General features: G+C 42.0%; 2 protein-coding genes across 4 annotated transcripts in view; both read left to right on the top strand.

Moving 5' to 3' along the window:
- Positions 1-228: 228 nt before the first annotated feature.
- nfx1 (nuclear transcription factor, X-box binding 1) lies at positions 229-15,400 on the top strand. Of its 3 annotated transcripts, none has more exons than XM_030079128.1 (24): positions 229-313; positions 399-480; positions 2,227-3,159; positions 4,118-4,279; positions 4,624-4,701; positions 4,920-5,025; positions 5,534-5,605; positions 5,750-5,889; positions 6,046-6,145; positions 6,286-6,503; positions 7,673-7,770; positions 7,889-7,919; positions 8,018-8,100; positions 8,975-9,083; positions 9,319-9,438; positions 9,516-9,595; positions 9,694-9,924; positions 10,513-10,586; positions 10,694-10,795; positions 11,173-11,310; positions 11,495-11,561; positions 13,639-13,784; positions 13,928-14,032; positions 14,756-15,400. In XM_030079128.1, the coding sequence occupies exons 2-24, from the start codon at positions 462-464 to the stop codon at positions 14,829-14,831; spliced, it is 3,288 nt and encodes a 1,095-aa protein (XP_029934988.1). In that variant the 5' UTR covers positions 229-313; positions 399-461; the 3' UTR covers positions 14,832-15,400. The 3 variants fall into 3 exon arrangements, with proteins under 3 accessions (XP_029934988.1, XP_029934990.1, XP_029934989.1); XM_030079130.1 differs by having other exon boundaries at positions 248-313; positions 402-480; XM_030079129.1 differs by lacking the exon at positions 229-313 and having other exon boundaries at positions 320-480.
- Positions 15,401-18,067: 2,667 nt separating this feature from the next.
- smarcd3b (SWI/SNF related BAF chromatin remodeling complex subunit D3b) overlaps positions 18,068-20,777 on the top strand; it is a 32,000-nt gene continuing 29,290 nt past the window's right edge. The window contains exon 1 of the mRNA XM_030079133.1: positions 18,068-18,218. Within this exon, the coding sequence (XP_029934993.1) occupies positions 18,207-18,218 (12 nt within the window). The 5' untranslated portion in view covers positions 18,068-18,206. The remainder of the gene's footprint in view (positions 18,219-20,777) is intronic.

Raw genomic sequence — 20,777 nt, 5'->3', positions numbered from 1 at the left:
CATATCATATATCATACACCAGAAAGGTCGTGTAATAACATATTTTTTTATTTTTCTTTTTTTTATATATATTTTGTTATAGGACTAAATAAAGGGTTCAATTTCAAAAAATTTGAATTTTCTGCCAATTCTTTCATAGTTCAGGCTTTATAGGGTTAAATCCAGTGAATGTACATTGCCATGACTCTACACACTCCGATGCAGTAGGTGGCGTTATGTTGTTTTGCGAGCCGCCACTAAAACACAGAAGAAGAAGAAACAGGCTCAGATTGAAAGGTGGGCTTGACACCGTGGGCAGCTGCTTCCTTTAGGGGTTAGTATAACACTTTTTGAGAAACGACAAACAGTTTGAAGACTAGACTTTGTCACTAAATAACTTTGCTTGTCTTTCCTCCCAGAAGAGCTCGTTGTCGTGACTCTTGGTGCTGCGGAAGAGAGAAACCCCCCCTGCCTGTGTGTGAATGGCTGAGGGCTCCTCAGGTAGGGAACTTGGCTGTCCGACTAAGTTGAGCTCACCAGGCCAGGAAACACAGGCGGACTCCTGTTAGCTTGCCTGCTAACACTCTGTGGGTTTCTACGTGTTTTTGTTAGCCAGCCAAGGCTAGCTACCGACATTAACTTTTAGCTAACATTAGCAAGCTGGTTTTTGTCGGCTGACTTTTCCACAGTTGTGTGTCAGGTTTTTCTAAGCGGACATGTTCGTGTTATCTGGTTGTTGTTGTTGTTGTGTGATATAACTCTGAACTCTGACCGCCATCATCACGTGAAGCAGGTGGCTTTACAGCTGGGAGACGACTCCACTAATGTTAGCTGGCTAGTTACATGATGGTGAAATTGTGAGCAGGGTTGCCAGATCTGTGAAACAAAAGCAGCCAAACAGCAACTCAAAACCCGCCCAACCTGGTATAAAAAGGGCCCAAAAATCAGCCCAACACCAGAATTCAAAATATGCCCATAAAAATCCATATATGTTGCTTTTAAAGTCCAACAGCATTGCTATAATTGCAAAATGCACTATAATATCTATAAAATAACATCATAAACATTAAAGGCAATTTCCCAGGCAAAGGCGATTGAAAATCATTTCAGCTCACCTGTTAAACTGCTGGCTGTCTCCAACATAAAAAAGAAAGGGAAAAAAAAACTGCATGAACTTGAACTATTTACAGCGCTGTCCAGTTTCTTTTTAGACATGTTGAGATCCCTCGCCCTGGTCCCTGTCATACAGAACTGTATTGAACAAGGCCAGCATCTCTCTGGTGGGCTCAAACTCGTGGCAGCAGATTTCATTAGTCATTCAAAATATAAATCTTTATTCATAGGCATTATTCATCATCTGTATGCCACAGGTCTGCCCAAGCCCAACCCGCGGACAAAATTTGTTACCCGCGGCAACACTTAAAAAGTAGCCCAATTTGGCGGAAAAAACGCGGACTTGGCAACCCTGGAGAAAAGTCCCAGCAACTGTGTTTACTTCAGAGACCCCCAAAATGGCTCGGTAATTCAGGTGTCATTCTCACTAATTACTAGTAGCTGTGTTGTGTCATGATTATTACACAGTAGAACTGGGACGGTATGCTTATCTCCTCATTCAATATGTATTGTGACTTGATATTACATTTTATTGTGATTTTTGTTTTTTGAGTTATCCTCTAGTTTGTGGGCCATTTTATAGGTCATTTTATACAGTGACATAAAAAATGATGTCTCTACAATGAAATGGCTACTATAGGGGCTAATATCACCACACAGGAATGAAATTGGGCTCATTAAATCCACAAGAGTCTCAGCTTTTCCGGTCAAACCCAATTTATGCAGCTTCAAGAATGTTTAAGCCCCTGTCTACACACATACATCATTTTACAATAGGCAAAAACAAAACATTTGTACTGTGACCAAACACTTGCATGGTTTGGGCCCCAAACTACATGGGGGTAGCATGAGGTGTGCATGTCGGCAAAGAGGAAACCCATGGGTGCCCATAGAACCCATTTTCACTCAGATATCTTGAGGTCTGAGCTCAAATATGCCAACAGGTATGTTAGGTTGTCTAGTTTAACATGATATCAGTATCACTTGAAATCGATTCAATATTTTAAAAATATGGAGAAAAAAAAGAATAGTGATACTTAAGTGAATACCTAAGTGAATTTTTTCCCCCACCCCTATTACACAACTTCATGTGATGTGCAGTATTGTCACTGTTTGTTTCTATTTGTTCGTCAGACCCTCCCCTGCTGAATCCAGATGGGACGTCACATCAGAGGCAGAATCAGCACAGATCAAGGAGGGGTCGGTCCAGACAGAATGAAAACAGAAACCTGAATAATAACAGTTATGATCCCTCCCAGCAGTATGGTCATTCTCACTTTGTCCACGACGATTCAGCGTATGCAATGTATCACCATCCTCCCTTCCGACAAGAGGACGGTGCAAGATGGCGAGGAAGAGGTGGAGGCAGAGGAGGAGGAGGAGGAGGAGGAGGAAGACGGGGTCCAGGTGGAGGAGGAAGCAGAGGTTTAAATGGAAGTTTTAGTGACTCTGGCCGGTGGTGGCAAAGAGCTGGAGCTGATCGTGGCCCATACAGTGGCAACAATACAGCTGTCAGTGGCACTGATGGGCCAAGCTGGCGAAGGGAGGATATGAACAGGGAATTAGGACATTTTAACGAAGACCAGGACACTCGACATAAAAAACCCAGGAAGTTTAGCCAGGAGCCAAGGAGAGGAGATCAAAAGGACAACAAAGGGCCTCATTCTGCAGAGAGCCAGGCTACAGAAGCAAGCAGGAGGTCTGCAGACACCAAAAGAGAAAACTGCCACTCAGAAACCAAGGATAAATCTCAGAAGAATATGAGAGGTGCCGACTCAAACTCCCATTTCAGTGACCCTGAAAAGAAATACACAGCAACAAAGCGACGCCAGGGGCCGATTAAGCCACCCAAGCCTCCGTCTCAAGAAGAAACCGGCTCAGAGAGGGGAGCCAGGAGCCAAGACGGCCATGGAAATGGCAAATCGTCTCAAAATCCTGGCAGGGACGAAGACACATGGAGAGCTGGGAGAGGCCAGGGGCGAGGGCAGAGGAGAACACACCACCAAGATCACAGGCCCAGTCAGAGGAACTGGGACAAGATGCCAAAGAGCAAGGAGACCCAGACAGGTAAGACTGTAAGCTGCCTGTGGGTGTTTGGAGAAACCACCCACTGTTTTGTTGAGAGGCTACACTTTAAAAAGACAACGTGAAATGGCATCTTGGTGGAGCACAACATGGGGAGGATTCATTTAAAACTGTAAACTAATAAGATACCAGCCAGGGAGCAGAAGGTTTTATTTGATGGCATGTAAGGAGGGGTGGAATTATTTAAAATATCGGTTGTTGAAATTTTTGTACCTATGCCCATATGATGCAATATGTGGTAATCCGTAAAGAGAATGTTGTGGATAATCATGTAACATCATGAAACTTTGAGGAAAGGTTAGTCATGTGGCAGGGAAGAACTGATTTCTGTTTTTATATTTATTGGTTGGGGCTGTGTGTGTGTGTGTGTGTGTGTGTGTGTGTGTGTGTGTGATTAACATTTGGTGAATATCCAACATGTGGAACTGGCATATCTTGACAGTTGTACAGCGTTGGCAGGGCTAAGCGACAATGTGCTACACTGAGTGTTTTCAAGTTAAATATTTAAGGAAGTAAAACCGAAGCAGAGTCTTAAATTCCTTATTTTAGTTCAAATTGTGTATTTTTCATCAGTAAAAGGTGACAGAATCCATACATTTACACCTGTGGGCTCATATAGAAAATAGATTTATTCATGACACTGAGTGACAAATGTTTAAATGAGAGAGTAATCTTTCATTTCAGGCTCCATTTATTGGGTAAAAATGATAATCTAAGCAAAAAAAAATATTTCTGTGGGTTAATCGAATTGTTTTCGCCAATATTTTTTATGATTTGTGGCAAATATAACATCCACAGTAGAAATCTATCACCACATGACAGCCTACCCATGATGCAAAATGGGATTTTTTTTTGGTGCTGTCCATATTACACCTAGTACAATTGCAGTGTGAGTATTGATGGTAGTTTCTGCTGTCGCCTAAACCTCCTCCCCCTGCAGGATGTCTGATCGAACAGCTGTCAGAGGAGAAGTACGAGTGCATGGTGTGCTGTGACGTTATCCGGCTCATGGCTCCAGTGTGGAGCTGCCAGAGTTGCTTCCATGTCTTCCATCTGAACTGCATCAAGAAGTGGGCCAGATCCCCAGCCTCTCAGGCAGACGGTACTACCCTCCAACAGCATGTGGACCCTCCCTGTCTGCTCTCTAACCAGCCTATTCAGCAGAGTCCCACACACTCTGCTCATTGTGGTCGTCTCTATAATGCACACAAAAATGCTGCTATCTATATAGACAATAACTAGCATTTGCTGTACAAAAGAGTGTAGCTGTGGTCCCTTAAAAAAAACGAAAAAACAATACAGCTGCCATGCGTAAAGTTCCTGCTTTGTCAACAATCCGTTGTATTGCATTGTTTGTAAAAGGCCAGTTGGAAAGTCTGCTGATCATTTTGTACCTGACGTTTATATGCAAATTCATAATTGTGGTGAAATAAAACTGTTCTCCAGATTCGACTGAAGGTTGGCGTTGTCCAGCCTGCCAGAACGTTGCACTGAAACACCCAACTTCCTACACCTGCTTCTGTGGTGAGTGATTATCGATTTTATTCATGTAATAAAAGATATCTTTAAATCGGTACTTAGTTCTTTGTGAGAATAGATTAAATCAAAAGTTTTAGCATGCATCATTTATTCCAAGATTTCTCTGAAGTTTCTACGTCTGTTAGGTCTGTGGGTGAAACTGAGTGAAATTGCCACTGTCATTGATCTGTGATGTTGCATTTCATTATTGATTTGATCGGCAGGGAAAGTGACCAACCCGGAGTGGCAGCGCAGTGAGATCCCACACAGCTGTGGCGATATGTGCGGGAAGAAGAGGAGCGGAGCGGATTGCAACCACCCCTGTAACATGTGAGCCTTAACGTCACAAGGAAACAGTATTTTGATGGCGTCTTGCTTCTCAAGCGTGACATTTTCAGTTGAAACAAGATGTCAGGCTGCAACGTAAGACATGGAGAAGACTGTTCCAGGCTTGATGCTTTGTGAAAACTTAGGGTTATGCACTAACTCTGGAGTTTCCAAATCAAATGAGGTCCAGCCGACAAGATACAACCGATGTGTGTCAGGAAAAGGAAACAGGGTTTTGGGGAGTGATCACCCCAAATGCACCATGCTGCCTCTTGTGCCATGCTGAATGTTAATGAACTTGCAGGCTTATATTAACGTCTGCCATAAAGTAACCACTAAACACTCACGACTTTCCACCAAGGAAAAGTAGAGAATTTAATGCAGTGAATCATAGTTTTCTAAACATTTTAACCTTTATTATTGAACATGTCTAATGGAGACTTACAGCATATATCTATAAGAGAATTTTTTTTTTGTTTTTTAAACACATCCCGTCTGTGTCTGCCCCCAGCTTGTGTCACCCTGGACCGTGTCCACAGTGCCCTGCTTTTGTGACTAAAGCCTGCATCTGTGGGAGGACCAGGTATTCTGTCTCAACTCATCTATGTCAACTATTTCCTCAGCCACCTTACTTTTACGGTTGAAGCTATAGAGTTTAGTTTCTCTAATAATCTGCTGTTACATGGAGACATGGCACACTAAAACTAATGGGACATCCTGTTTGTAGTCAGCCGATGCGCTGCGGCCAGGCCACAGTCCTGCAGTGTGACAAGGTGTGTGGTGCTGTGCTGAACTGTGCCGAACACACCTGCAGCCAGGTGTGCCACAGAGGGCAATGCCAGCCCTGCCAGCTGCTGGTTCAGCAGGGTGAGTCTGGGTTGCATCAATTTATACAGTAATCTGATTAGACAAACTCTTCTGTGATCTTTTGACTGGTTACTGTCAACTATAGTAACAAAAGAATAGCAAAAATTATAACCGTCATCAATTTAAAAGCAGTTAATTTTGTTTTTGTTTTTGTAGTTTGTTATTGTGGCGTTACCTCCCGTGAAGTCCTGTGTGGCACAGATAAAGACGGGTTTGATGGCTCTGGACATTTCTCCTGTCAAAAATTATGTGGGAAGTAAGTCTGACCTTTACTGTGATTGGCGCTGGATAATGATACCTTGCATCCAACAAAAATAAAAAATAAAGCTGTTATTTCTGACAATTCCTCACAAATTGAGGCCCTGTCTTTTGTTGATTTTTTTTTTTTGTGTCCAGGATGTTAGAATGTGAAGCCCACCAGTGCCAGCAGGTGTGCCACCCTGGGCCGTGCCAGCCGTGCCCACGCTCCCCCAGCCTGGTGAAGACTTGTCCCTGTGGACAGACGCCGCTGGCCAAGCTCCTGGAGCTGGGCTACTCAGAACGACAAAGCTGCTCAGACCTCATCCCGTCCTGTGGAAAGACGTGCAACAAACCACTGGCCTGCGGCTCCAGCGGTGAGGAAGCCCAGCAGTTTGTCTTAATTAGTGCATCTTCAGTTCTGACGTCTGCTGCCTCTGATAACCTACTAACACAAAAATGAATGTCTGTTTAGTGGTTATATTTTTAAACAAAAGATATGAAAGTGATTAAAACAGGATGCTAAAATGTGGCAACTTTCAGTGAAGCTCTTAAAAAGTACTTAAATAACTACAAGTGAAAGTTTGCGCTGAAGCAAAAAAGACAGCTCTAAACTGAAGACAGTCAGTGGAGACAAATGGGTGCAACACTGTACAAAACTGTCTTCAGCTTTACATTAAAAACATGACATTTCAGTCATGATTAGGGTTCCTACAGATCCTTAAAAGGTATTGAATTCATGAATCTAAACATTAGGCTCTAATTTGTATTAAAATGTCTTAAATCAAGCTTTCAACAGTTTTAACAATGGTAATGGTAATGACATGGGAAGTAGGATTGTATGATTTTTTTTTCTAGCAATGCAATTTAAGTTTAAAATCTCAAAATAGTTGTTTACTGAATGCCTCCACAATTTTGATTATTGTGAAATTGGTCTCAAGTTTTATTTTGATTGGCAAAATCACAAAAGCATCAGGCAATCTGACTTCATTCAAATCAGGCACAGTGAATAATTTGGAAATGAATAATGAATAACCCACAATGCAATCCATTCAACCTTGGAAATGACCGAGTAGCACAGAGAATTCAAGCAGAGTTCTGTAAATATCACATCAACCCAGACATTATCAGACGTGCTGGTGAACCTTCATGCTTTTCAGTCATGCCTGGTTGAGTTTTATGTCTTTGGACTTGTTTTTAGCCCTCAGCATCATACGTTTTTTTTTTTTCTTTTGACACAGGTTTATTATTTTAGTACCGTGTATTCCAATGTGCATGTCTTACACTCCCATAGAACAGAGAACAAATGTGAATCAGTACTGTTTAGCAGTATTGGGAAATGTTTAACTTTTCTTTCCTTTAAGATATTCCCTTCCTTAATTTGTCATTGTTATTTCCTAAACCATCTAAGTTTAGGCCGTGTTTCTAACCCTGAAACTTGGGAATGAGCTGATCTCAACGTGTGTGTGCTTTTGTAAAAGTAAACAGGATGTACATTGTCTTGGGGCTGCTGCATTGTTAATGATGTTGTCTTGTGTTATTTCAGACTCCATTCATATATGTGAGAAATTGTGCCATGAGGGCAGCTGCGGGCCGTGCTCCCTTACCTCGACAATTAGATGTAGATGTGGCTTCAAGACCAAGGTGGGGGGAGAGAACATGAGCAGGATATGTCTGTAAATCAGCTGCATGAGTGTCTGAGTCAGTTGTGCTGTTGATTTATTACAACAAAGAACTGAAAGAATCCTTCCTAATTTTTCAGGAGGTCCCATGTGAAACGATCCATAATGAAGGTGAGATTTGGGAACACTCAAATGAAGTGAAACAAAAATTAAATTACGCCCATGTTGCTCCCTTTCTGATATTTATGTCTTGACGCTTTAACTCGTAGAAGAGCTTGTCTTCACTTGCGAGAAGCGCTGCAACAAGAAGCGCTCCTGTGGCCGGCACAAGTGTGGCGAGCTGTGCTGCGTGGTGAGTGCTAAGCGAGCCTCTGTCCATGTTGGACACACACACGCACACACACACACACACACACACAGTTTAAACTATCCCAAATGTATTGTGGCAAATCAAGCGCTACTTAGGAAATTGACATCCCACAATTTCAAGATGAATATCAGTAACTTGTACATTGCTATAAATATCCATTTCTGCAGTAAGACCAAATCAAAATATAGCTCTGTAGGTGAAATAGGTCTGTATTTTGTTCCTGGCGCTAGTTCTGTCAGCCACTTTCGGTGGATGTAGACGTAATGGTGGTCTGTTAATGCCCATGTCTTACGCTGTTTAACACTTGAAATTTGCACCAGCTTCTGAAATCCACAGTGAAGAGCCAGGCTTGAGGTTTTCCTGTTTCTGTTCTCCATCTTTTAAGTACTCCAATCTACATGCCATCCACGTGTACACACACTCTGGAGGTGACATTGAAATGGGATCTCAGCTGCGGCTGGGTGATGCACTTGAAATCAGTATCATAATGCTCATAAGGAGTTTTTAAATAATTCATAGGTATCAATATATGACTCATGAATGCAAAATCACATGTTAAATAGTCAAATAAATTTTCATCCCATTCAGCTGAATGGGAATGTCTGGTGTGATGTCAAACAAAACTATTAAAATTGTCAAATGATATTCTATAAAATATTGCATTCCTAATTCTGTTGCTTTGTAATTGAATCTCAGAATTGTGTGCCATGATATCCCAAAGTCACCTTATCATCACAATCTGATTTCACTGAAAAGCGCTCTCAATCATATTAAAATTATTTTGAATTTTTTATTATTATATCAATGCCACACGTTTAGTTGGTATCACAGTGTGTACATGTTTGTGTCTGTTCAGAGTGTGGAGCACAAGTGCCACCTGATCTGTGGCTACAAGCTCAACTGTGGCCTCCACCGCTGTCAGGAGCCTTGTCACCGTGGAAACTGTGAACCCTGCTGGCAGTCCAGTGAGTCCCAAAATCATCCTCCATGGTTTGACAGTCCCGTGTTTTTCTGAGCCAAGTCTCAGAAGTACCATGTAGTTATTTGGATTCTTAAAAAAAAATCTCATTTCAGGCTTTTACATCATCTCAGTTCATTTTTTCCCCTTGTGGTATTGTGTTTGGCATTAATCCTGTGACTTTGCCTAAACTGCCACACCGCTCGGCTCATGCGCTGCGTCACTGTGCCTTCTGTGTGTAGGTTTTGATGAGCTGACGTGTCACTGCGGGCAAAGTGTCTTGTACCCACCCATCGCCTGTGGCACCAAGCCTCCGGAGTGCAAGAATCTGTGCACTAGAAGGCATGAGTGTGACCATCCAGGTAAAATTAAACACTTAACTCTTTACGCTCCAATTTTGTTTTTTAAGAATTAATTTCTATCTCTAAAATGTATTCAGTGTTTCACAACTGCCACAGCGAAGAGAAGTGTCCACCTTGTACTTACCTCACTCAGAAGTGGTGCATGGGAAAGCACGAGGTAACTTCATGACCTCATCCGACCCTTTTAAAGCTTTTATTATTTGCTTCTGTTTTGATCCTGGGGTTAAAGTGAGTTGTGTCTGCTCTGACCCGCAGCAACGTAACAACATCCCGTGTCATCTGCAAGACATCTCCTGTGGCCTCACATGTAACAAGGAGCTGCCGTGTGAGATGCACCACTGCAAGCGGCTCTGCCACCGCGGCGAGTGTCTGGCAGAAGGCAGCTGCCACCAGCCGTGCACGCTGCCTCGTCCCGACTGCGGCCACCCGTGCGCTGCGCCCTGCCACAAAGGCAGCAGCTGCCCACGCACCACCTGCACTGCCAAGGTACAGCACACCGCCGCAGAGAACAGCTGCACTCCTGCTGGCTCCAGCATTGATTTTAGAAATGGGCTACAAAGTGTGAAGTCACTAACACAGGTGTTTAGTCACAGGGAGCTGGCACACACTCACAGCATGAGATAATGCATTAAAATCTCTCAACAAACATCTCTTCATCCTCATAAGTGCACAGCCTTTTAACTCCGAGTAATCCGTGTCAAAATATTGTTTTTTTTTTTTCCTGTTGAATTAGATTTTTATTTAAAGAATACATTCAACGTTATGCATTGACTCCTTACAACTTGAGCTAGGTTCTTTTTTTTTTTTTAAACTCCTCTACTGAACAGTACCAGCAGTTGATGAAACCTGTCATCAAAGTGTATAGCCGAGTGAAAGGGGCTCAGGGCTCACCATTCACCTCAGAGCCACTGTGGAGCAACTTTTTATTTATTTATTTATGCATTAATTCATTCTGTGGCTGCCCAGAGCCTGTCAGGTGGAGTCATTTGGGTCCCCACAAGCTCTCTGCAGCAAATCGAAAAAGAGACGTGCTGAAAAGCCAGACAGGAGTCTAATTCCTCATACTTATCACAGGTGGCACTGCAGTGTGATTGTGGCCGAAGAAAAGAAACAGTGCATTGCACAGATGCAGCCACTTCATATCAGAGGTCAGTTCAAGTGTACGTGTGTGTGTGTGTGTGTTTGTTGTAGGTTTACGAATTTAGAATGTGGTGTAGTTAAAAAAAAAAAAAAACCTTCAATTTCTGTGCTGTAGGTATGCAGCCATCGCCATGGCCAGCAAACTGTCTGACATGCAGCTTGGAGACTCAGTCGACATCGGCCAGTTGATTACTAAGAAGGAGCTGAAGCAGACCAGGTAGAGCTACTGAGAAAATTGATGCTCAAGGTTTAGAGCCAAAGCTGGTCAAATCGAGGTTGTGAATGTAGGCTAGAGCTGAAATGTGAAAGTGTTTTTCTCCTATGATGTGTGCCAGAATAAACTTGTGAAATGTGAGTATTTTGTCCTTCCTGACTTGTAAAACTCCGGGATGTGCTACCTTTTCACTTTTTTGAATATGCAAGTTAGAGTTTTTGGTTTAACACTTTTTTTTCTTTTTCCTGCACAATAACTATCCATCATATAAGTGTTACTTCACTTCTCCAAGTTGAAACTGATGGTGTTTAAATGGAATCCCAAAAACTTGATGCAAATCCTGAGAGTTTATGAGCAAATGATCTGGTTTATTATCTCAGGCTCGAGTGTGACCAGGAGTGTGCAACACTGGAGAGAAACAGGCGCCTGGCCGAGGCCTTGCAGATTGACTCCTCTGCAGACCCCTTCAACATTCGCTCCACCTCCATATACAGCGACAGCCTCAAGGAGGATGCCAGGTTTTACACCTCTTATTGGGTTTTACCACATGCTAAGATCTTGTTGACTTGATTGTCTTCACAGGCCACTGAATCATTGTGCCAAGTCTTTTCATTTCAGCTGTGCAGCTGGTACAGAGACCAGCAAGAAAACAGATGAACTGCAGTGCTCCTCTTATACCTCTCTGTGTTTTTATTCTTTCAGAAAAGACCTGAAATTTGTCACAGAGGTAGAAGAGGAGATAAAGAATCTTGTTGAGCTTACCAATAAGGTGAGATGATAAAATGACTGATTCCCTAGTGATAGTATTCCAGTCTGTAATGGTGGTAATGTGAATTTAGGGAGGCTTTCATGTGATGTAACACTCCCTCTGGTGACCATTTTGGGGTCCACAGTTTCTCAGCAACAAGGATCAAGAACAACAAATTATTTCTCTAAAAATAAAACTTGGCCATCTTAACAATATTGAATGGAGTGGGATTAATTTGTATGCTGTTTTTGGTTGTGGATTCGGCATTTCATGACTGAAACATCACTAGAACCCAGTAGCAGTTAGCTGCATATTAACATGATAGATGCTTTGCTGTGTTAGCTAACAGCTGTTTGTACAGGTTGGACGAGCCATTCTCAACATTCAACTATTGAGTAAGAGCTACTGCTAAAGACGAAGTAGTTTACCAATTTAGTCTCCTCAGTTTGTGAGAGAAATGCAACTTCACAGGATCACACACTATTAGCTGTAACATTACTGTGTGAGTGCACAGCCACAGTTTGAATCCTGTTCAGTTTTTTTTTCTGGCCCAGTTTTTAGTGTATTTAGACATTTTTGAGCACAGTCAGTTCCCTCATGTACCTCCAAGATGGAACCAGCTGCAGTTGCTGGTAGATTTCTGCAAAGCCTCTATAATAACTGTCCCTGTGCCAGGCTAAATTAGAGGGTGCTTCATGCAGCAGGTAGAAAAACAGTCCTTATGATGTTTTTTTTTTTTTTTTTTTTCAGTTTTGTTCGATGCATTAAGGCTATCAAGGAGTGAACCTGTCAAGGTCACTGTTTCCGCTGCATCGGTTTCTTTGTCTGCTGTATTCTTGAAATGGAATTGGGTGTTTGTCATCACCTGATACTCCTCTGGCACAAAGAACAATAAACAGAAAGCTCTTGCTCTTGTCTTTTTTAGATTATATATTATATTATTTATATAATATTTTATATTAAATATTATATTATGTATATTTTATAGTATATATTATATATTAGTGTAGGCCTGTAAAATGTCTCATCACATTTTCTCTTTACTACACACTGAGCTGTCCTCCCTTTACTCTCTCTCTCTTTGCCTTGACTTTTAAAATTCCTTTTGTGCCATATTTTGCTCTAATTGCTTACCAAATCTGTACTATCTACTTTGAGATAGATAGATTTGATACTTGGAACTTTTTGACATGGAAAAATCTGGGATCATTTTCATGTTTCATTTTCATGAATTCTGTTTAGTAAAGTGATGTCTCCCACAAATGCTTAAAAAAAAACAGTTAATGAGCCATGAAATGGTATGTGGTTAAAGTGTAGTAGCAGGGCAAACAGATGATAAATTCGTTTAGAAGTTATGAGCCTTTTGTTATAACCCCCAGCCACACTCTGTGGTCGTCCTTTGACTCATGACCAACCTTTCCACAAAGTCTTGTGCGAGTCTGTGCATCCATGTGGAAGTTGTGCTCCTTTTTTGATAGGTCACTCCCATTGCAACGTCCTTTTTAGCCATTTGATATGAGCACACACCCTTACACACACCTTTACACATACACACACACACACACACACACACACTTGGCAAATTTTGACGTCCTAGGGTAAAAAAATGTGGCCACCAAAGGGTGGAGATAAGATTTTTATTTATTTATTTATTTTTTTTTGGACAGACCATCAGAGCAAGTCAACCCAGGCCCATATCGCATTTGTAATTTGTAGGAGTATGTGTCGAGCATATGAGTGTGTGTCTGGTTTGGAGGAAGCAAACAGAGGAGTGTTGCATTTCAAGTAGTTTAGTTACGTTAATGTGCAAGCTGTAGGCCTTTCTGCACTGCTAACAGATCAGAGGATCAATTTCAGATACATTCAAGTGATATAAGAATGAAAAATATATCAGAGCAGAAGCTATAAGATGCACATTTTTCAAAATTAACACTGATTGCCTGACTGTTGTCACCACTGTTTATGCAGTATGTACTCTAATTTTGCAAATACCCAGCATGCAGTTGCCACAAGAAAAAAGTAGAGAAGTGGGCCAGTGAACGACATAAATGTTTCTTGTAGTGAACTCCTAATAGACACGTGAACTTAATGTCCGCAGGGAAAGCAGCCAAAGAGAAGCCAGTGTTTCCCGCCCATGAACCGAGAGCACCGCAAGATCATCCACGAGCTGGCCGAGGTCTACGCCGTGGAAAGCGTGAGCTACGACAGCGAGCCCAAACGCAACGTGGTCATCACAGCCCACAAGTAACACTGTTTTCCTTAATGTACCATGCAGGAGCACGTTTCACTAGTGCATGCAGTCTGGGGAGATTTTATCTGAATCACAAACAAATGAAAGTATTGATCGTGGCTTTGTGGACATGCTGTGTTGTGTGCTTCACGCCCAGGGGGAAGTCGGCCTGTCCAGCCTCAAGTCTGACATCGCTGATAGAGAGGGAGATGACTGTCAGGGCCCCTCCCCCCATCGCTCACATCAAACAGCATAGCAGCAAGTAAGTCATTTAAAGGTCCATTCCGTTGTTTTTGTATGTTCAGTCCATTTACTACAGTTCTCACATACTTAACATTACAGCCACGTTCCAAAGTATACAGCGCTTGCATTTTTCCTACCTTCTAGGCTGCCATTCATTTCCATTCATGGCAGTATAATATGAAAATCCACAAGCCGAGACTAGAAATTTGTTTTGAGAGTAAATAATCCATCACAGTGAACGCCCTGCCTTAAATTTTCTTTTTTTTCTTTTTTTTTCCTTTTTTTTTTTTGAGCAGGAAATTTTCATGATCAGGAAAATCAACTTTATCATTGTGCAATTATTTTGTTTCACGCCTTGATTAATTTGAAAAGTCGACATCTGGTGCGTTCACATGCTGGCGAGAAGCTCTGCCATCGTGCACTTCCAAGCGGGCTTCCTGACCGCATTGCATTCACACACCCTTTGTTCAGAAAATCACAACCAGAAGACAAACAATGAGCAAACATGGGAATTGTGATTTTTTTTTAAGTTGTTAGCATCAAACCAAACTCCTCTCTGCTTACTCAAGGTCTTCAGAATAAGGGCGTCAGCTAAATGCAGGAACTCATGAAATAATTTTTTTGTCATATGCCACCTTTTTGCATTTTTATTATTTTTTATTTGACCTGTATTTTTTTTTTCTTATTATTAACAGATTTCAGTGTTGGTAATGGATTGTTTTGTCCTTGATTCTCCTATTAGGGCTGCCAGTGGAAGTACCTGGTCAAAGATGGTTAAAGAAGAACCTGTGATCGATTACTTTGATGTCCAGGACTAACACAAGGCCGGAGCAGGAAACCTCCGGATCAAATCAAATGTCTACATCTGCCAGAGACTCCTGCTTCCTTCTCAGTTCTGTTCATTACATTTCTGCAGTCATAAATTAATGATAATTTGCTTTTGGCTTTGTAATCAAATAAAAATGGACAGAAAATGTTAGTACCTCCTGTGAACAGAGATTAAAAAATGTGAGTTTTAAAAGTATTTGGACCACAACACACCGTTCGATTTATTGCCCTTGTACTTGTTCCTTCTAGGAAAAGATACAATAGCACTTTGGTCAAAATGCAGACTGTTGCCTTGAGTTAAAGGATATCTCCAGCCATCTCCTCTAAATAGTTGATCTGGACTATTTATGTGTGTGCTCTTTTCATTTTATGAGTACAAAAGTATGTTTGGAATGATTAAGATTATGTAAACTAAAATATTGGTTTTTAGGTTATCAAAATTTCTTATTTTCCTCTGGTATCCAAACTATGTCAGCTGTGAGTTGCACTCAGTTCATAGCATGGATGTAAATTTATCCAGCTGGTTTAATAAATAAATACGACAAAAGGGGGAAAAAAAGCTGGAGTTATCAAATGGAATTATCATGGTTCTGCTCCGTTGCTTGCAATCTGGCGTTGGTTATTTAAGTGGTTTCTCCAAATTCTGTTCATCTGTAAGGGAATCAGGCTGAATTTATTTCCCTTCCATTTCTCCTTGCTAACTTTTCTTCAACTTGAAGACACTGGCATGGACAATTGACCAGTCATCTGTTTCTCCTGTGGCTGAGTTGCAGGTTTGTAGTGACTGAATGCAGTTTTGGTCATGCAGTTTACTTGAAATGAATCGCCTGCTCCTGTGCTCCATACTGCACACATGAGCTCCTTTTAATTGTCCAATTTTTAGCTGCAAAATTGTTTAAGCAAGCAAAATGCTATTCTTCCTTCCCACTCTAAGTCATGTGGGGAGTAAGATGACAAGCTTTCCCCAGGAATAACCTCTAACAAGCACCCAGGGGTTCTCTGTGGCCTAATTTTTAGTACAATGAGCTTGTTACTTTAAAGTTGCTGGACTAGATACCTGGCCACAGAAAATATGTGGATGGGTGAACTGAATAAGTGCCAAGTCTAAAGCTTAATATTAAGTATGTCTGGTCCTGCAAGGTCCAAGGTGGGCATGGGTTGAGAATTGGCTTTTACCTCCCCTGTTTGCAACTATAGAAAAAGTTCATTATTTCTCATTTAGACATTAGAGGTGTTGATGTGAATGTAGTGTGGGCTTCACCATCCTGAATTGTGGAGAGCAGTCAGTCGCCTGGAAATTAATGCTTCACTGAGAAGCTACACCTCTGCAATAGATCTTGGAACTCTGAGGAATGAGGGAGCCGAGATTTTTAGATTTAATTTTAGATGCCAAAAAAAAAAAAAAAACTTGCAAGAAATTTTCAGCTATGGGATAGCTTCTTTTTGCCCTCCTCCTGCTAGCACTGCAAGCCAAGGCTTCACTAGTGAACCTCTCCTGATGGAGTCTGTGGGTGGGAAGAGGTGGGATGTGGACCTGATGATGCATCGTGGAAAACGAGCTGTGTTTGGACTTTATGGATTCCTCTCAAACGGTATCTTAGCGCTGGAAGGTAAACCCAGTATCAGGGTTTCTGCAAGCCCTGAAAAAGCCTCTAAACGACTTAAGGCCTTAAATGGTTTGGAATACAATTTAATGTAGCATCTTGAGTCTTAAGTCTTATGTTTTGAAGTCGTACACATACTGGTGTGCAGTTCCTCTAATGGATCATTAGTCTAATATATTAGACTGTCCTGTGATAGGTCACAGTTTTTATTTTCTAATTTTTTCAATACTGGAATTGTTCCTATTTACCATTATATCTGGCATGTAAAAAAAAGTCTTCAATTAAAGTGGATAAAAGTTGAAGGGATCTTTAAGTATGCCACTGTAACCCCCCCCCCCCAAAAAAAAAAAAGGCTGAAGAAGGTGATATTGTGATACTTTATTGATCACTTTATTTTCCCACCTCCATAGGAAGGTCAGAGGTCAGGGTCAGCTACAGAGCAGCACCACTGGAGCCTAGGGAATTGAGGGTCTTGCTCAAGGGCACCTCAACAGGATGGATGCATGTCAGCAGGGGATTGAGCGGAAGGTCGGTGTCCCTGCAGCTTCTGGGGTCAACAGAGTTTAGGTCTCAAGCTGCTGACTCAGACTTTGACTCACAACTCTGCTGACATCAGACGGAGCTCAGGACTGTCCTGCATCGACTTGACACTTGACTCAGATTTCATTTTATGTAGACAATAATGTTCCAGTTTCCAGGTGTGCAGACATAAATGCATAATTCAGGGAGAATATTCGTTCTCGAGCTGGAGAGCCGAGCAAAAAATAGCCACGCAGACTACCGTGGTTGCCAATTTGCTTTTCAAATGCACTGAGCGAGATTCTCTGCAAACCCTTCATACCGTACAAACAAATTTCATCTTATTGTAACGCGGTTGTGGCTGAAGGATATAATTTTGCACGCTGTGGAAAATGGAAGTAAATTTGAATTCTGTCTCTGTTGCCCACAATGCCTCATTCATTTTTATAAGGATGGAACCCCTAACAAATAATCACTATAATATTCTTAAAGGCATTAACTATGAATCAGGAGTACTGCTACTACACTGAATAATGAATTTACACGAATTTTATCACATTTTATGGCGTTTAAAAAATGCCATAAAATGAAATCAGTACACTCCTACAACATTACCATTGGGACTTGTAGTTTTACTATGATTCTTGCACAGTATGCTGATTTTTTTTTATAGGATTGCTATAGTTCTTGTGGTTAGGGAGCACATGATGCTACTCCTGTGTCGCTGTGGTGAACAGGTTTCAGATGAGGCCATAACAGTCCCAAAAAAAAAAAAAAAAAGCTGCGATTATTCCCTTTGTTCCTGCGCACCTCATTTAGCCCCAAATCTGTAGCAGACGCGGGATAACCTGTGGTCAGCATTACATCTCACACACATCTTGATGAAATATTCCGGCGTGCTGAAGCCTACAAATAGCTCGAGAGGATAATTTGGTGACACTCCCTGCCAGTGGTAATTTTTCATTATATCGACTCTCCAGCAGAGACCGCGCCTGCGCTTCTTCTCCCCTTCCGAACAAGGCTTCACCAATCCTGGCTCTGGCTCCATCCCCTGCTCGGCGTCCCACAGGCCAGCGCTAATAAGTCGCCTAGCTGTCCAGTAATGGGGAAGTGATAGGGAGACGCTGCTGTCTGAAAGCCGTGAGGAAGTTGAGGAGTGAGGAAGCGCCGCACCGGACCGGACAGCTCCACAGAGACACATCCTACAGTTGCTGTTGTTGAGTAGCCTAAAAGCGCATAGTGATGGAGAGAAAGGTATGGATGGTTATGCTACCTTGTGGCATTGCACATTGTTTTATTTAACCTCAGTTGGGCTCGCTGGGTCTCCACTGCTCAGTAAACGCATCCGCAGCCACCATTAAAACTATTCTTTATATATTTTCTTTATCCTGTAGGCGCGCTGCCAGCCGGATTAGTGCGCACCGGAGTTTTTTTCCCCTCGTCTGGCTGTAATTTATTGTGTATCTAAAAAAAGATGCCAGGATTAATCATTGCCTCATGGTGTATTCATGCCTAATCCGTGGCATACAGTCGCATGGTGCACAATGTATTGGAGAATACTGACATTAAGAGCGGGGCTGGGATGTGGTTGGGAATATTTATGGGACTGTAGGCTACAGTAGCTTTCTGCCTGTCTGCATCATCACACAGCACTGTATAGTTGCAGCACCTCACCCTCCACCTCCACCTCCACCCCTCCCCGTTTTCCAGCCGACGCAGACACCAGCGGCTTGTTAACCTTGACTGGTGTGGGAAACAGACACTTGAGGAGTAACACCGGGGATGCACGGTGAAGCCCTGCCGAGAGCGGGGACCATCCTCTCCCTCTTTACGCATGTCTTCAGTTCATTTCCCGGCCCCTTCTGATCCGAGATGCACACACAATGGGTGCCTCGTATAGACTATCAGGTCTGCAAGTGTGTTTTGAATCTTGCGAGGAAAAAGTTTCAGTTTCACTGTGCTAATCTGCTGGCAGGCTGTGGGTTCACCGAGCAGCAGCAGAGGAATTTGGGGTGAATGCTGGTAGCCAGTTTTACAGTTGCTGATCCAAAGGAAAATCTAATTATCTTTTTCCAACCGTGTAGCTGATTCACTTCAGTGAAGAGATTTGTTTTATAGAACTTTAAGTGTTTTCTTACTTATGGAGGATACCCTTAATTCCCTCTTAATGACACACCATATCCAGTGTTTCAAATGGGTGAAAAGTTGTATACATAGTCTTAGCTTTTTGTGAATTTTATGTTTAACCTAAGTGCTTTGTTTAACCTTATTCGCATACAGGACTGGTGTTAGTTTAAACCTACTTTGTTTCTCCTCTGGTATTTTAGCTCCTAAGTGGATAAATAGCCTAAACTATAATGCTAAAGGCTAGAGCAAGTTTGCTGAGAAGTTTCAGTCAGCACAAGGCTCTCTTGTTGCATGGTAGCTTGAAATGTGTGACACCTTCTCGGTCTTGTTCTACCTGCAGTTGCATGCTCAGTGCGGTGGAGTTTCAGAAGAGTCAACATGTACTCGCTTCAGTCTGTGTCGGCTGCTTGTGTCAGCATCCATGTTAATATTGAGAAACACCGGGTCAACCATTTGGGTGCAGTTAGTTAACAAAGAGCAGCGCTCACCGACCCTTATTGCAGAAAATTGCTGCGTGCATGTTGGATTTTCCATGGACTTAGTCGTAATTTAGGCTGATATGCTCCACAGTCATTCCATTCCTTTTTCCTATGTACTGAGATCCTACCCAGAAAAAACATACATTGAATTTCCACACCTAATGCAGCTGGAATGAGTGGCTTCTTCTGCTTTTTCACTCAGTTAAATGTTACTGTGCATTATAGCCTATAGGAAATTGCTGTGCAACTCTGTGTACTATTACTCTGTGACCTCTTTTCAGTTTGCCATGTTCTTGTTCGTATGATGCATAGCATCTGATATTTTTGCAACTTGAGGCACACCACATGATGTGATCTCACTTTCTATGGCTTGAAGCGGAGCAAAAAAAAAAAAAAAATTAAGATAGGTACATTTTGAAAAAGGTCCTCCCTCACCCAGCTGCTGACACTGCTATTCCCCACAGTATAAAAGAGGGAGAGTAGTGCCATTAGTATGCAAGGTGCTGTCACCGCTCCTGAGGTCTGATAGAAGCTCAGCTCCTTTTACAGTGTGCTGAATACTTGCCCTGGCTTTTTAAGGAAAGCCGTACTGGAGCCCCTCCAGCCCCCTCAGAACTCACTCTCTCCGTTCAACAATGTTTGAAATTTGGTTTGGAATGCTCATCAAGGTCAATCAATGTTGAACAAAGAAGTATAAGGTTTCGGCCTAGCAGTTTCTCATAAATTAGTCAAACTCCATTTTTTACCCTGCTTTCCTATCGGCAGTGACATTGATTAGACGGCCCTCGAGCTGCATACATTTGGCATCTTTTCCTAAATAATAGGTCACCCAATTAAATTTTCCCGGCTTTGTATTTTGAGTTATTTACAGGGATAAATGGACAATGGAGCACTTCCTTTTTTGGCTGGTAAGGAATGTGCTGGCTGAATGAAAGACAGACTGGGTGTTTGTTACCCAGGAAACAAACTAGCCTACAGTAAAACCTGATTACAACTACTGATTTCGCGAAATGTTATGAAAGTTGACCCTGAATGTTGTGAAAGTTTAACGTGATTTCAAACCTTTGTAATACAGCAGTACAACGTTTAATTGGTCATAGCATAACATACGGCACATTATGGTCTACAGCGAACTGCATATACAGGCACGACGCTTCTGTATTTTCCACAGAGATCCTGTTTTGATACTAAAGACGTATTTTATACC

Source organism: Myripristis murdjan, chromosome 20 (assembly GCF_902150065.1).
Source record: "Myripristis murdjan chromosome 20, fMyrMur1.1, whole genome shotgun sequence".
Classification (NCBI taxonomy): Eukaryota; Metazoa; Chordata; class Actinopteri; order Holocentriformes; family Holocentridae; genus Myripristis; species Myripristis murdjan.
This window is presented reverse-complemented; position numbering and strand designations above follow the sequence as displayed.

Excerpts from the sequence above, each read along its gene's own strand:
- nfx1 (XM_030079128.1), top strand. Across the intron at positions 5,026-5,533 it reads TGCAACCACCCCTGTAACAT|CTTGTGTCACCCTGGACCGT; the intron begins GTGAGCCTTAAC and ends GTCTGCCCCCAG. Across the intron at positions 5,606-5,749 it reads TGCATCTGTGGGAGGACCAG|TCAGCCGATGCGCTGCGGCC; the intron begins GTATTCTGTCTC and ends TCCTGTTTGTAG.